The 15,683-nt window shown below is 39.6% G+C and overlaps 1 protein-coding gene across 1 annotated transcript in view; it reads right to left on the bottom strand.

Moving 5' to 3' along the window:
- Nucleotides 1-301: 301 nt before the first annotated feature.
- The window catches only part of CDH7 (cadherin 7), a 342,814-nt gene continuing 327,432 nt past the window's right edge, over nucleotides 302-15,683 (bottom strand). The window contains exons 10-11 of the mRNA XM_040432014.1: nucleotides 10,026-10,277; nucleotides 302-795 (exon numbers count right to left, since the gene is read on the bottom strand). Coding sequence (XP_040287948.1) covers nucleotides 302-795; nucleotides 10,026-10,277 — 746 coding nt within the window. The remainder of the gene's footprint in view (nucleotides 796-10,025; nucleotides 10,278-15,683) is intronic.

Genomic DNA, 15,683 nt, shown 5'->3' with positions numbered 1-15,683 from the left:
ACTTCTAATCAATCCTCTTGCATTTTCAATTGATTTGATCAAAGCCTTCAGCACACCAGTTCAGAATTAAATCTTGACTATGTTAACATTATATCAATGAAATATTTTATAACTATTGAAGATTTTTTTTTTTGTCATCCAAAAGTAAAATTTGTCCAGTTTCAGGTCGGTGTAGTGCCTTCAGCAGGAGGAGAGAAAAAAATCACGAAATCAAAGTCCCTAAGGATACAATGAGCACAAATGTACATTTTTGCAGTCAATACTGAGTTTGTTTAGTGCCTTAGATGTATGTATTCCAGTGCTAAGAGTACAAGTTATCTTCAATAGTGCCATACATGTCAGCAAGTCTTTTAAAACGAGGACCCCAGTCACTAAGGTAGTCATAATTATGTTCAGAGTTTGAGCTGACTGACTCTAAAGAACTGAGAGACTCGGCAACTGAGCCATTTCCTTCAAAAGCATATGTCTGTAAGGAGTCATAAGGTGGAGCACAAGGATCCACATCAGCTTCCTTTAGTCTCTCCCAAATAAATTCCCTAAAGATTAAATTGTCTGGAGCACTCCGTAGTGATGGTCTGCTTAAGAACTGGATCTCTGGTGTTACATCCCTTCTGCTTTTGTTGTCTCGGATAATATTAAGGTTCCTCAGTGTGGTTATGTCAAAGGCTTCCGTGTCCTCTTCACCTCCTCCTTCATCATCGTACCTTACAATGTTTTCTCTAACATCTCGCTCTTCATCAAAAATTAAAGGCTCCTTTTTTCTTCTTCTCATGGTGACAATAAGAAGAACGAGTACTAAATTAAAAAAAATAAAGATGAGTTAGCTTCAAATAGATACTTTCAAAGAAATACATAGACTCATTTTCAAAATAGCTATCTAAGCTTTGATGCTGTCTACCCCTCATCTGTCTCATAGGATTAGAATGAAACCTTTCGGAATGATGCTCCTGTGTATGAACAAAATTGCCGACGGGTGCTCCATGAAGCAGTAAAACTGTGTGAGCCCAAGGTGACATTGAAGCTGTATGAGACCCCCAGCAGCAAGGCTGGATATATTTGCCCATTTCATAGTGCAGTAGGCAAGAAGAAAATGATGTTCGTGTGCCATGGTAAGTAAATGGTGGGCCGAAGTAGTAACAAGAACCATGCAAAAATAATTGATTTTGTTTGCTGCCCTTAAATATTTAACAGGATACACAGTGTTTAAAATATAAGAAAATGAGATTTAATTTAAAATAGTAATAGCCTGCTCGGATAGCTATCACTTCTCGGTGGATTCCTCTATGCTGAATTTTTTCTTAGGTTAATATGTGTTTTCACATTTATTTTACACTTTGGGAGATAAATGATCCTAATTTACAATACTTATCTGCTGTATCCTTGTTTGAAAGATTTTCCTTTCTATGTTTAAGCCTATAGGGAAAACTGTTAAAAGTCGGTCTCTGTCTCCATAACAGGGTGAAGCACTTTTTTTTTTTTTTTCCTGCAGCCTCCCTTGACACATATAACAAGCAATAAATTACTTGTCATGTAGTAGCTACCAGGCTTTCCTCTAATGATCCATATATTAGTAGATGCCTTGCAAATGTAAAATAATGCTAGATCAGCCTTAATGTTTGCTTGGAAAATAATGCAAACACTGGTTCACTTTTAAATTAAATAGAGGAGACAGTGGTTTCAGGCACATTAGCAAAAAAAATCTGAGATGCTTTGAAGAAATTTCTCTGACCTTTTAAATTGGCATTTAAATGCTTTTCTACTGTCTAAATAAGCAGAGGCAGTATCATTTCTAATTAAAAAATAAGGTAATTTTCTGTGAATGTCTTGCCAATTACTTTAAACAGAGCTCGAATCATCACAACTGCTTGATATCTATATCTTTGTGTCTTGTTATTGTTCATGCATTTTAGTGATGGCCATATCTTACTGGCATTACTTTTTTTTCACACGGACATTTGACATCTGGAAGGTGAAAAACAGTATCCTGTTTACACGATCAAAATTAGCCAACAGCTTTATTAAAGGGGTTGTGCCACATAAATTATTCTACAGTTTTGAAACCAGCACCTGGATATGAATACTTTTGTTATTGCATGTTATTAAAAATTTAGCATAGCCACTGAGTTATTCAATTAAATGTATCTGTATAGCACCACCTGCTATTTGTTTTTTTCCTTATTTCTTTGTCCGGCTCCCTGAGAAGGTCGCACATGCTCAGTTTCATCCTTTAACTGCCTCCTCAGCTGTGATAGGTGGAACTTGGCACACGCCCCCTGAGCTGCAGCAGAAAAGACACTCCCCTTGAGCTGCCAGCTTGATATAAATCTAGCAGAGCAATGACTGATCCATGTGAGGTACCTGGCTGCTTCTAGCTAGCTTAGAAAGAGGTTGTTATGTACTATATGATGTCTGATTTGAATTTTTTACATTAGTCATGAAATAACCCCTTTAAGTCAAAATTTGAATGCAAATCTTCAAATATTAGAAAAGATACACGCATGCCTTAATAATTCAGTGTCCTCTTACTAATCTGCATTATAGTCAATAACCTCTGTATCACAGAGATAACCTTAATAATCCTCTTACTAAAATGCAAGATCAGCATTGACAGTAATGGATTAAATCTGTAATGTTCCAAGGAGGAACTCTAGGCATGGGTCTCTGACTTTTCTGCCAACATTCTTCTCCCTCAAGATTTGGCTACAGGAATGAAATAATTTCATCCTTTCACACCTATTATTGTTATAACACAGGCACCACATTATTATATATCATCATTAGAACCCTTACATAAACATACTGATAGGTTAATTGCTATGAAATTAGTAGAAATATACTTTACGCCTCTTAGACAAGGAAATTAGATGATAAACCCCATTATGAAAAGGGACTGTGTGTACATAAATTTTGCCGCTATATACCCAACTATAAATTATGAATTAAACAGAGAAAAATAAAATAAATCGATATACAAGACAAGACAGATTTATTTTTTACTTTCTGCTCTATGGCCCTGATTTATCATTGCTTCAGTCCAAAATTTTTGGCATCAAAAAGAAGCAAAATAGTTTTTTTGCAACTTTTTGCACTCACCTATGCAAAAAATTTGCGACTTTTTGCATTTTTACACCACTCACTCCAGTTTTGTAATGTGGGTGGAAAAGTAGGTTTGGTTAGCTATGTTAATGAGTTTCACTCCAGATTTATTTGAGACTTTTTTTTAAAAGTTGCAAAAAAGGTGCAATCTCACTGCATTAGGAGGGTGGAGTAGGAAAACTGAAGTAGCTTTTCTAGACATAAGTCTTAGGTTTAAGGATACAACACATTAATCAAACATGTGACATTTTATTGATGTGGCATAAAGTACTCCAATGCAGACTGAAGCAAAACTGACTTCAGATATTACCCTTGTGATAAATTCCCATCTATGTATACCATGAGCAGTGGAAAAAAATTCTTAGGATCATACATATTTGGTTATTCAAACCTCAAGCGCTCTATTCCATGCAAAATCTCTGCAGTACACAATACAGCAATGTCTATATGCATGTGGCTGGTATAGCAGCTTAGTACTGCTCACTTGAATGGGCTATGCTATAATAACTGTTAAGCAAAAAAAAGAGCTGCTGCCGATTCTAGTGAAGACCACTGCCTTTTCATTCTCCTAATTGAAACGCAGTCATCATAAAATTAAAGAAAAAATATTTTACACCTGTATTCAGGCATTTGGATGAGTAACATGAAAAAAGGCTGCAAGGTAATATACAGAATGGTACAATAATAATGCTGCACCCTACACATGCATATTTACATTTTTTTAGTTTCACCATTGTTTCCTATGTGCTCCTCCTCAGAGCAGCAAGAATAGACTTTGCTTCATCAAAAGCCCATGTAGACCTTCCTGATGACCTTCCGATTATTTTCTAATTCTGGAACTGAGCATACTTGACCATCAAGCTAAAACTGGTCGTAACAGTGTCACGAGGGTGTCATGACCTATCGCTGACCCTGTTGTGCCTGGGGTCAGAAGCTCGCAGCAGGTGGCTATGCACTCGGTTTCTCAAGGGATCACTCCATGACCTAATGGTGAGAATAGATTCTGGTCCAGGTTTTCCTGCTTTGGTTTGCGATCCTTTGTGTCCCATTTTGGAATCTGTAGCTTTTCCTTTTAGCTGTTCTCCCAGCTACTATATATTCTCCCTTTCTGATTCCCTTGTTGCCAGATATAGACCTTCCTTCCAGATATTCTATTCTGACCTCAGGTAGACAACTGTTGCTGTGGAGCCATTGGAACTGGAGCTGTTGGATCTCCGGTTCACTCCTCACATTTTGCGCCCTTAAGTGATGAGTGATTATGTGGGAGACTATTGAAAATATTACATGACTATATATTGAAGATAATATATAGCCACTACACAGTTACACTCCTATGTAATATGATATTCCTCTATAATAAGTCACAGTAAGATGTATCCAGTAAGCCACTGTCACGTGGGGGAGTGGGGAAAACACCCCACCGTACAATGTCATTGATATAAGGGTAGCAACTAGGTCTAAACACAAGGATAAGGGAGCAGGTCACCTATTGTGTCCCTAATCCTCGCCCTAACTCCTAACCATATGAGCGGACCTTGATGGTATGACGCTCATACCCTGGATACCTTTGGCCCTGAGTGGCCTTGAGAATCCCTCACATGCAGGGGAGAGATGACCTGTTCTTCCCAGACACGGAGGAACAAGTCTCAAATGACCTAACTGCAGGGAAGAGTGGAAGACTGAATACAGAAACAGAGTCGGCAGGTAATAACACCAGACAACACGCTTACCTGCCGCTGCCACCACGACTGGAACCCGTGCATAAGTACAGGAGCCCACACACAGGTATCCAGCACACCAGATACTGTCTGGACCCCATGCCGCAAGGTGCACGGCAGCCCCAGGCAGTGCTGCATACATGCTTATGGTTCACCCCTCTGGGAAACCATCCCCCTTCCGGAGGTAGGCAAGGGAATGTCTAGCATACATGCTGGACAACACAAACAACACACCAGACATGTATCAACAAACTAGACATAACAACAAGTCCCCAAATCAAACCCTCACCAAACAGTCAACAGATAAGGTAGGGAAAGGACAAGGAGAAGACAGAGGGATGACATCGATGTCCTACAAGGTGGCCCTCAAGGATTGGGCAGATAGAACACCCTGGACTGGAGCAGAGCTCCAGCACCAACGGCAGCTGAAGTACAACTGACTCCAGCCAGGGAGCCACAGGGGATAAAACCCTAGTGGCCACATCCAGTCAGGGAGTTAACCCTTCAAGGACCAGACAGAGGGAGGATATCACTAAAAGGGGAAGTGCACACACCAGCCGTGACAGCCACATTACACAATGTGATTACAATAATAGAATTTATTGATACATATTACAAATGGTAAAAATTGATGAGTAGGCAATTACTTATTGACATTGACTGTATTTGTTTAATATTAATTTTTATTTACCAGCTATGCTAATGCCTATCAGTGATGCCATAAAGGTCAAGTTTTGTATGCTGAAATACTCCTTTAAAAAGCCCCAGTCTGCCTAATGAACCCCACTAAACCAGACATATTGCCTGTTAGGTTTGATCATGCTGAGCAATACAATATATATATATATATATATATATATCGAACGAATGATGAGGCAGCACTTCCAGTATAAGGTGAACGGGTGAGGACCCCAAACTTTATTCAAGCGACGTTTCGGCCTGTTCAATGAGGCCTTTCTCAAGGAGGAAGAGCCAACCTCTGTGGGGAGTTTGCACCCGGTACATCTCATCTGACTGTGCTGCTGCACTATTTGTATTTATATATATATATATATATATATATATAAAATGGAAAAGATGGGCAGCACTCCAAAAAGTAAAAAATACAAAAATCTTTATTTACCCCAGTGGGAAATGCGACGTTTCGCCTCTGCTTGAGGAAGGCTCCTGTCTAGAGCCGAAATGTCGCATTTCCCAATGGGGTAAATAAAGATTTTTGTATTTTTTACTTTTTGGAGTGCTGCCCATCTTTTCCATTTTGTATTTGTGGATTGGCTTTATTCCGTACTGGGCTGTTGCACCCACCAGCCTGCATCAGGGACGGTGCTGCCACAGTTTTTTCTTTATATATATATATATATATATATATATATGTTTTCTATAAAGGCTTGATAATGGCTGAGATATGTAAATTGCCTAGTAGGAGCACAAGGGGACTGGTCAGAGCAATAAGAGCACTGCTAGCACAACACCCTTTGTGCTGTCTGCACTCTTCCTTCCCCTTTAAGTGACAAGACTACATACAGTCAGGTCCATACATATTGGGACATCAACACAATTCTAACATTTTTGGCTCTATACACCACCACAATGGATTTGAAATGAAACAAACAAGACATGCTTTAACTGCAGAATGTCAGCTTTAATTTGAGGGTATTTACATCCAAATCAGATGAACGGTCTAGGAATAACAACAGTTTGCATATGTGCCTCCCACTTGTTAAGGGACTGAAAGTAATGGGACAATTGGCTTCTCAGCTGTTCCATGGCCAGGTGTGTGTTATTCCCTCATTATCCCAATTACAATGAGCAGATAAAAGGTCCAGAGTTCATTTGAAGTGTGCTATTTGCATTTGGAATCTGTTGCTGTCAACTCTCAAGATGAGATCCAAAGACCTGTCACTATCAGTGAGGCAAGCCATCATTAGGCTGAAAAAACACAACATACCCATCAGCGAGATAGCAAAAACACTAGGCGTGACCAAAACAACTATTTGGTACATTCTTAAAAAGAAGTAACGCACCGGTGAGCTCAGCAACACCAAAAGATCCAGAAGACCACGGAAAACAACTGTGGTGGATGACCGAAGAATATTTTCCCTGGTGAAGAAAAGACCCTTCACAACAGTTGGCCAGATCAAGAACACTATCCAGGAGGTAGGTGTATGTGTGTCAAAGTCAACAATCAAGAGAAGACTTCACCAGAGTAAATATAGAGTGTTCACCAGAAGATGTAAACCATTGGTGAGCCTCAAAAACAGGAAGGCCAGATTAGAGTTTGCCAAACAACATCTAAAAATGCCTTCACAGTTCTGGAACAACATCCTATGAACAGATGAGACCAAGATCAACTTGTACCAGAGTGATACGAAGAGAAGAGTATGGAGAAGGAAAGGAACTGCTCATGATCCTAAGCATACCACCTCATCAGTGAAGCATGGTGGTGGTAGTGTCATGGCGTGGGCATGTATGGCTGCCAATGGAACTGGTTCTTTTGCATTTATTGATGATGTGACTTCTGACAAAAGCAGCAGGATGAATTCTGAAGTGTTTCGGGCAATATTATCTGCTCATATTCAGCCAAATGCTTCAGAACTCATTGGATGGCGCTTAAAGGGCTTCTGTCAGCCCACTAAACCGTTTTGTTTTTTTTGTTTACTAATAATCCCTATACTGCGAGCTCTGCATACATAAGTTAAATAATAATTTTTGTTCAGTAGAATTTGATAAAAAGCGATTTTTAAAATATGCAAATTACCTTGCTACCAGCAAGTAGGGCGGCTACTTGCTGGTAGCAGCCGCATCCTCCTATCCTAAAGACGCCCCCTTCGCATTGTGATTGACAGGGCCAGGGAACGGAATCGTTCTCTGCTGGCCCTGCCTGTTAGCATTCAAAATCTGGCGCCATCGCCGCGGCCGTACCTATCTTCAATCTGCGCAGGCGCACTGAGAGGCGGCCGCTCGCTCCTCAATGCGCCTGCGCCAGGTGTAGATGTGACGTCATCGGCGCAGGCGCATTGAGGATGGAGCGGCCGAGCGAGTGGCCGTCACTCAGTGTGCCTGCACAGACTGAAGATAGGTACGGCCGCGGCGCCGGCGCCAGATTTTGAATGCTAACAGGCAGGGCCAGCAGAGAACAATTCCGTTCCCTGGCCCTGTCAATCACAATGCGGAGGGGGCGTCATTAGGATCGGAGGATGCGGCTGCTACCAGCAAGTAGCTGCCCTACTTGCTGGTAGCAATGTAATTTGCATATTTAAAAAATCGCTTTTTATCAAATTCTACTGAACAAAAATGATTATTTAACTTATGTATGCAGAGCTCGCAGTATAGGGATTATTAGTAAACAAAAAAAAAAAAACGGTTTTGTGGGGTGACAGAAGCCCTTTAACAGTGCACATGGACAATGACCTAAAGCATACTGCAAAAGCAACCAAAGAGTTTTTTAAGGGAAAGAAGTGGAATGTTATGCAATGGCCAAGTCAATCACCTGACCTGAATCCGATTGAGCATGCATTTCACTTGCTGAAGACAAAACTGAAGGGAAAATGCCCCGAGAACAAGCAGGAACTGAAGACAGTAGGCCTGGCAGAGCATCACCAGGGATAAAACCCAGCGTCTGGTGATGTCCATGTGTTCCAGACTTCAGGCTATAATTGACTGCAAAGGATTTGCAACCAAGTATTAAAAAGTGAAAGTTTGATTTATGATTATTATTCTGTCCCATTACTTTTGGTCCCTTAACAAGTGAGAGGCACATATGCAAACTGTTGTAATTCCTACACCGTTCACCTGATTTGGATGTCAATACCCTCAAATTAAAGCTAACAGTCTGCAGTTAAAGCACATCTTGTTTGTTTCATTTCCAATCCATTGTGGTGGAAAATTGTGTCAATGTCCCAATATTTATGGACCTAACTGTATCTCATCTGGAGGTGTATTCTTGCAGAAGTGCCGAGGTTCAGTGGCTTGGTTTTTTTCTAGGTGAATCAGATACCGCTTCTTGAGCTTGGGAAGCAGCAGAAGATCCATTACACACACGTCAAGTTGACTCCATGACGCACCAAGTTGACAGTATCTGCACAGTGGATTTGATGAGCGCTCACAGAGCCTTGGCGCTGCCGCAAGAACACAGATGATTAGATGAACACAGAACTCAGAACACAAAAAAAAATGTCTAGCCCTATCATACAAAGGGGAGGATAGACAGCACAGGAGGTGTTGCGTGAGTGGTGCTCCTAGTGCTATGGTCGGCCTCCTGGTGCTTCAAATGGGTAATTTACATAAATATAATAACTAATATATTTTGGCCATTATTAACCCTTTATAAAAAATAAATACAATGTTTAACTCAGCATGATCAACTCTACCAGCCAACATGCCTGGTTTAATTAGGGTTGATCATGCAGACAGATGCTCTTTAAGTAAAATGTAAAGAACCACAAATAAAAATACAAGTACCTCAGGAGCATTGAATGATCAATTTACCGCTACCACAGGAGTGAAAAGTACTGTCACATTCTAAATTCTAATTAGATTTTATATGCTTATCAGAAATCAAAGTAAGATCCAAACCCGTTAGGCCAATTATAATGTAGACAGGAGTCAGACATTGATTCTCCTGCAATGTTTAAAAACCCATCAATAGTTAGAAACTCATGGCCAGGCTGGTCCAAGAGGTTTGGTGGCCAAACCTTGGCCAAATGTGGGGGCTGACAGCCACATGATTTTAAAGATAAAACTAAGGCATAACCTTTAAAGTCACGTGGTCATTGGGCTGGGTTTTATCTGCATGCACCAGCTCCGTCATGTAAACCTAGCGTTATAGTGGCTTATATAGCTCCAGATGCAGAATATCACACCAAACTCCACTCCACATAAACTACAAATGGTGGATAAAACAGAAGACATGTCATAGTTTTATTCCGGCCACCTCTCGGCATGTTTGTCGTGCTGCCGCCGGAACTCCGGCCCGCCCCATTCTAGTAAATGGGGCCGGATCGGTAGTCCGGGGGCATGCATGCACTGGTGGCAGCACGGATCCGACAGGCTGTTCACCCACCGGAACAGCCTACCGTAGTTCCTTGCCGCTAGTGTGAATCTAGCCAAAATCTCTGCTTTACTTTTATTATTAAATCAGGTATTGAGCATTTGATGGTAGACCAATTACAACATATTTTTATGATAATCATGTGAAAATCTGATACTTACCCAACAGTGTTAAGACACAGGCTAATATTGCAATTAGTGCTCCTGTACTTAGACCCGCAGGTAAGGTGTAGGCTTCAGCATTGCAGGTCTGAGCAATCCCATCTGCATCACAATCACAAACCCTGATAGTAAGGGTGTTGGTGCTACTAAGTGATGGAGATCCACTGTCCACAATAACAACTGGCAAATAAAACACTGACTGTTCTTGCCTCCGAAATCCATTTCTCTTTGTAAGGACTGAAGCTGTATTATCTGTAGGGAGACATATATTGTTAGCATGCTCATTATCAATAATGCTAAAGGGGTTGTGCAGCAAGTACAAATTAATGACCTAGCCTCAGGATAAGTCATAAATATCTGATTGGTGGGGGATCTGACTCCCGGCACCCCTGTCAATCAACTGTTTGTAGAGTAGGCGGCTCTCGTTCGAGCACTGCTTCCTTTTCTGTACACTGCATGTGATCTCACTTGCAGCAGTAGCAGCACAGTGTAATTACAAGTGCTTGACCCATTCAAGTAAATGGAACAATCACTTGTAATTACACTGCACTGCCAAGACTTTTGAGACAACACACAGTGTAATCTTGAAGAGGAAGCAGCGCACAAGCGCCACCATCTCTTCAAACAGCAAATTGTTGATGGTGCGGGTAGCCGCCCTCCTCCCCATCCACTGATCAGATATTTATGAACTATCCTGAGGATTGGTCATCAATATGTACTGGCTGCACAACCTCTATGTAATTGGCTCCATAAGAAAGATGTTCCCTTTTATGTAATGCATGCTCTGAGGCTGTTATAATCCCAAATCCTGTTTTGATTTTCCTTTTTTTGAGATTGCTATGGAATTACTAAAGCAGGAAAATGTTCTTAATATTCATCATTGCCACTAATGATATTTTACTATATGTAAAACAGTAAAAGTAAAAGTAGTAGTAATAATAATAATAGCAGTAGTAGTAGTTAAAACAATAACAATGATGACGATTAATACTATTATATAAAAAATATTCCCCAAATTATCATTTTCTATAATGAGTAACATTAATACAAAATATTTCAGCTATTGCCACTACCATTGAAGCTAAAAGCTAAATCTTTAAGAGACAGCATCTGAGCTAAAAAACAAGACAGAATGGAATACGGAGCACTCTAACTTATTTGTCAAGAGTTATTTGATAACAATACATTATGTGCAAGATGTTCTTTACTATTGGAGGTTTAACATACGCTTTGGCCTAAATTAGCATCTAAATATTGTTTATAAATTTGATCTATATATTTCATTTGGAGGCATTACGCTCTCTGTCACAATCCAGACATGATACAAAGTCAAGCAAATGTCACACTGCAGATCTTCAATCAACAGGCAGAGCAAAGAAGGACAGGCAATTTAGCATTACTTTTGATTTCTCACTTTTTGTCAGCGATGTATTACCCTTTGGCAATGCCAGAATTAATCAAACAGTATAAGAGTACAAGAAAAAGAAATATATGCTCATGTCTTATGAAAACAACAACTTCAATGTGGATATCTATGGAATTTTGTTTTTAAATAAATAAACTAAAAAATGAAAGTCTCCATTTGATTCTTCCAGTTGTTAAGCAACTGCATATGTTACATATGTAGATGCACAATAAAATAAAAAATAAAAAAAAGCTTCGTAAGTAGAGCCTTGAAGTAAAAATATATGTCTTTCATAATAAAGAGAACTTCGAGCACACAAATATTATCCTGACCGGAGAAAAGAAAAAATAAATTGTACTGACAAGAAGGAAAGAGTGATGACTTTTTTCAAAATGATGTCCTTGAAGATGCAATATAGTACACTTGATCTGTGGTTGCACAGAAAACAGTTACCATGACATTTCTTTATTATATGGCCGAGCAGACTGCTGTTTGTAACAAAAAAATAAAAAATTAAAAAGAAGGACTGTTGTAAAGGTTAGAAAAACAGCAAAACACTAAGAGAAAAAAGATTGTACTTTTGATTAAATAATTTTAGGCTGTCATAGTTATTTTGCGTCTGAAAGTGGCTTCCATAGAGATGAACTGAAAACTTGTCCTTAGATGTCATTTTAATGAACATTTCTCTGTCAATACATACAGCATAATTAATAATTTCACTGGGTACCAATTAATGCTGAACCCTAAAATGCACTCCCAAAAGTTTTTTTCTTTCTTTTTTCTTTAAGATGTTTTCTTTGTACCAGTCCATGCAAATAAACTTTATGTAATATAAATTTACTTGTGATGATTTTGCTGATATGATAAGACATTTAACATTGGTTTCAGGGGCTTTTACTCACAGGAACAATATTACCATTCCTTTCTACTTTACAGAAATGTCCACATTTGAAGTTTAAGGCTGCCTTGGATGATTTTTGTTCTAATTCTGTCTTACTGTTCGTCGGTATTGTTACATAGTTGCATGTTTATATGGTTAAAAAGCACCATGTATCATATTTAGTGTTGAGCGAAGCAAAGCATGTAAAGTGGAATTCAGTCTGAAGTTTAGGAAAACTTTGATTCTGAATTTCCTCACGCTTCGTGGTAACGAATCAAGTTTTCCTAAAATGCTGGCTGCACATGTTACAAAGTGAAACTAAGTGTAGAGGAGACATTCCTGGGTAATCCACAGATAGCCATCCCCTGTGAGGTCCCAGCCTGATAAAACCCTCATCCCGCATGGTCTCCGCCAATGTCCTGTGTGCTGGGCATAGGGAGAGTAGTGGCAAGAGCTCATGCGCTAGAGACAGTGTTGAAAACGATTAATAGAATAATTTAATACAAAAAAGGAAGCCTTTATTATTCCAATGTCCAACGTGCCAACCAATACCATCCAGTCTGCTCCACTTAGGGGGGCCAGGTCTTAATATTGCCCATCCTTATCTTTTTCTGGCTTTACTTCCTGGACAAGTCAGCAAGATTCAGAGTGAGAAGGAGCTGGATGTTTCTAATGACATATTCTCATCGATATTAGATGATGTGGAAAAGGAGGAAAAGCAGATGGCAGAAAGAGGTCTCCCACCTGTAGGCCAGGAGAGTGCTGGGGTTGGAGAAGTGGGTATGGAAGCATATTGTGCCCCCACCTAACCAGCCAAACCCCATACCAGCAACAGCCCCTGTTTAAAGGTGCATTAAAATTGAAGTGCGGCCATTAACAATGAAGACCAACTATACAGTGCGGTCTTCATCATTAAATGAAAGGCAGCTGTGGGTTAATTGGCTGTGTGGTTCTTCAACGCAGCATGGCCGCAACCTGCCTAAACGGCAGAGTGGCCGAGATATATCTGATTTAAAACGATTTGTGACAAATTAATTTGTAGCAAATCAAACTTCTTGTTGAACGTGAAACAATTTTTTCACTCATCTCTAATCATATTCAACCAAAGGATAAGATAGGATGTGGATGAAGAAAAGTAGTATGGTTAAACTTTAGACATTTTTTTTCCTCCTAAGGGAAGGTAAAAAAAAAAATCTGTAAAGCACAAACCAATTCGCCCTAAAAGGGCTACATTTCTCTCCTGTTTCTCAGTGGTGATCAGACTGGATCAACATTCAAGCAAGAATTCTTTACATTTACATAAGTATTAAATCATTTAAGCCTTTTTTGAAGCTTTTAACTGTTCCTGCTGTGACCGGCTCCTGAGGAAGTCTATCCCACAGATTCACAGCTCTAATGTTAAAGAAGCCTTGTTGCCTCCGGAGACTGGACCTTTTTTTTTTTTCCAAATGGAGGGGGTGACCCATTGTCTTTTGAGGGGATTTTAAATAAAACAGCTTTTTTTTATTTTAATGTGCCATTTAGAAACTTATAGTAGTTTGTTTTGCCTTCTATAGTCAAGGCTAAATTAATATAATTACTTTAAACTTTCTCCGGAACTATCATCCTACCATATGCTTTGTTAGGCTAGGAGGATTATCTGAAATGGTAAAGTGCTTCCTTAGCATGCACGAGGTAATGGGATTGATGCTCAAATCCTTAAGAACATTCATTAAGCCTCCTGACGAAGCCTACACAAAATGCATGTTGAGGCAGTCACACTCCTATCTGTTGCTTGTATTGTATGCTATGTTTGCATTCTGGTCCAATGTTTTTTTTTTTTCTATAGGGTCCAAGGTGTATATTAGAGGCTATGGACACCTTCGGGCAATTTTTTTATGATTGCATTTTTTCAATTGGTCTTTATTGAACATTTTTAGCCATTTCTGAGAAATAGAAAATCAATCTTTTGCAAGCTGTCACTTTCTATTTTCCTTGAATCCCATTATCTGATGGCTCATGTGTAGCTCTTATCTCTGATCTCCTGAATGGCATATGACCACTGCAGCCAATCACTGCCCTCAACAGTATGCATCTTAGACGGCTGAAGACAGCAAGTGACTGGCAGCGGCGGCATGCTTTATATCAGAACATCCTAGCTAAAGTTTGTAAAAAAATAAACAGTTTCAGGAAGACTGAACCAGCCTTACAGAGAAAGGGGTTAATATACGGTGTAAGGTGAACTTTTATTTTAGACTGTTGCAGGGCTTGTCTGAGCTTATCTCATTAAATTTCTTTAATTGTGCAAAAGTAGTAAAACATAAAGAAGTATATCACCAGAATTAGTGTTGAGCAAATTGAAGTGACGCAAATACGAATTTCAGGAAAAATTTAACTCACCACGAATCAAAATTCTTTGCATTTCATGGTAACAATTTTTTTCCCCCTAAAATGGGAGCTACACCTGTTACAAAGTGAAAGTAAGAAGCTCGGTAATGTGATATGACGCATAAAGCCGTGCATCCAACCAATCAGCCATCCCCTGTGATGTCACATCCCTATAAGACCCTGATCCTGCACAATCTCTGCCATTTCATTATGAACTGAGCATAGAGAGAAACATGGCAAGCACCAGGGACAGTGTGTTAGAAAGCTTTTAATTGTATAATATTGGACAAGGACAGTGCAGTGACAGTGTAGGGAGATCGTAGGGAGAGTTTTTAGACACTGTAGGGAGAACATAGGGAGACTTGAGGGACAGTGCAGGCTCAGTGTAATCACCCTGTGCATCTTGCTCACCTGCTGTGCCATTCATTCTTAATAATTTCTGTTATACATAGACTTACTGTGCATTAGACTCATTGTCAACAGGTGGTCAATTATTTAGGTGCGTTTAATCTAATTAATCTGCTGTGCCATTTATACTTAATCTGTCCTGTTATACATAGACTTACTGTGAATCAGACTCAACGTTAACAGTCAGTCTAATATATAGGCACATTTATCTAGGTCATCTGCTACGCCATTTATACTTTGTCTGTTCTGTTATAGATAGACACATTGTTTAATATATACGAAATTCTATTAGGCATTTTTTCACAAGTGATGCAATTGTCTCACTCTACTGTTTGTGGCGTGTCCACATTGATTGATAAATAAGCAATTCTATCAGACCCTGATTCACAAATTTTGGTGATACACCTGTCTCATTCTACTGTTTGTGGCGTGTCCAACGACTTTCAGCGGGTAACCTACACCTGTTGGCAAAGGGTAGACACATGGAAATCCCTTCAGTGCAGCATATGTGCAGCCCCGGACATGTAAGGGCATCATAGAACAGTTAGTATTGAATGCCACTTGGCCTTGAAAATGGACATGAAACTCCTGGGGTCAA

This window comes from Bufo bufo, chromosome 5, assembly GCF_905171765.1.
Source record: "Bufo bufo chromosome 5, aBufBuf1.1, whole genome shotgun sequence".
Classification (NCBI taxonomy): domain Eukaryota; kingdom Metazoa; phylum Chordata; class Amphibia; order Anura; family Bufonidae; genus Bufo; species Bufo bufo.
This window is presented reverse-complemented; position numbering and strand designations above follow the sequence as displayed.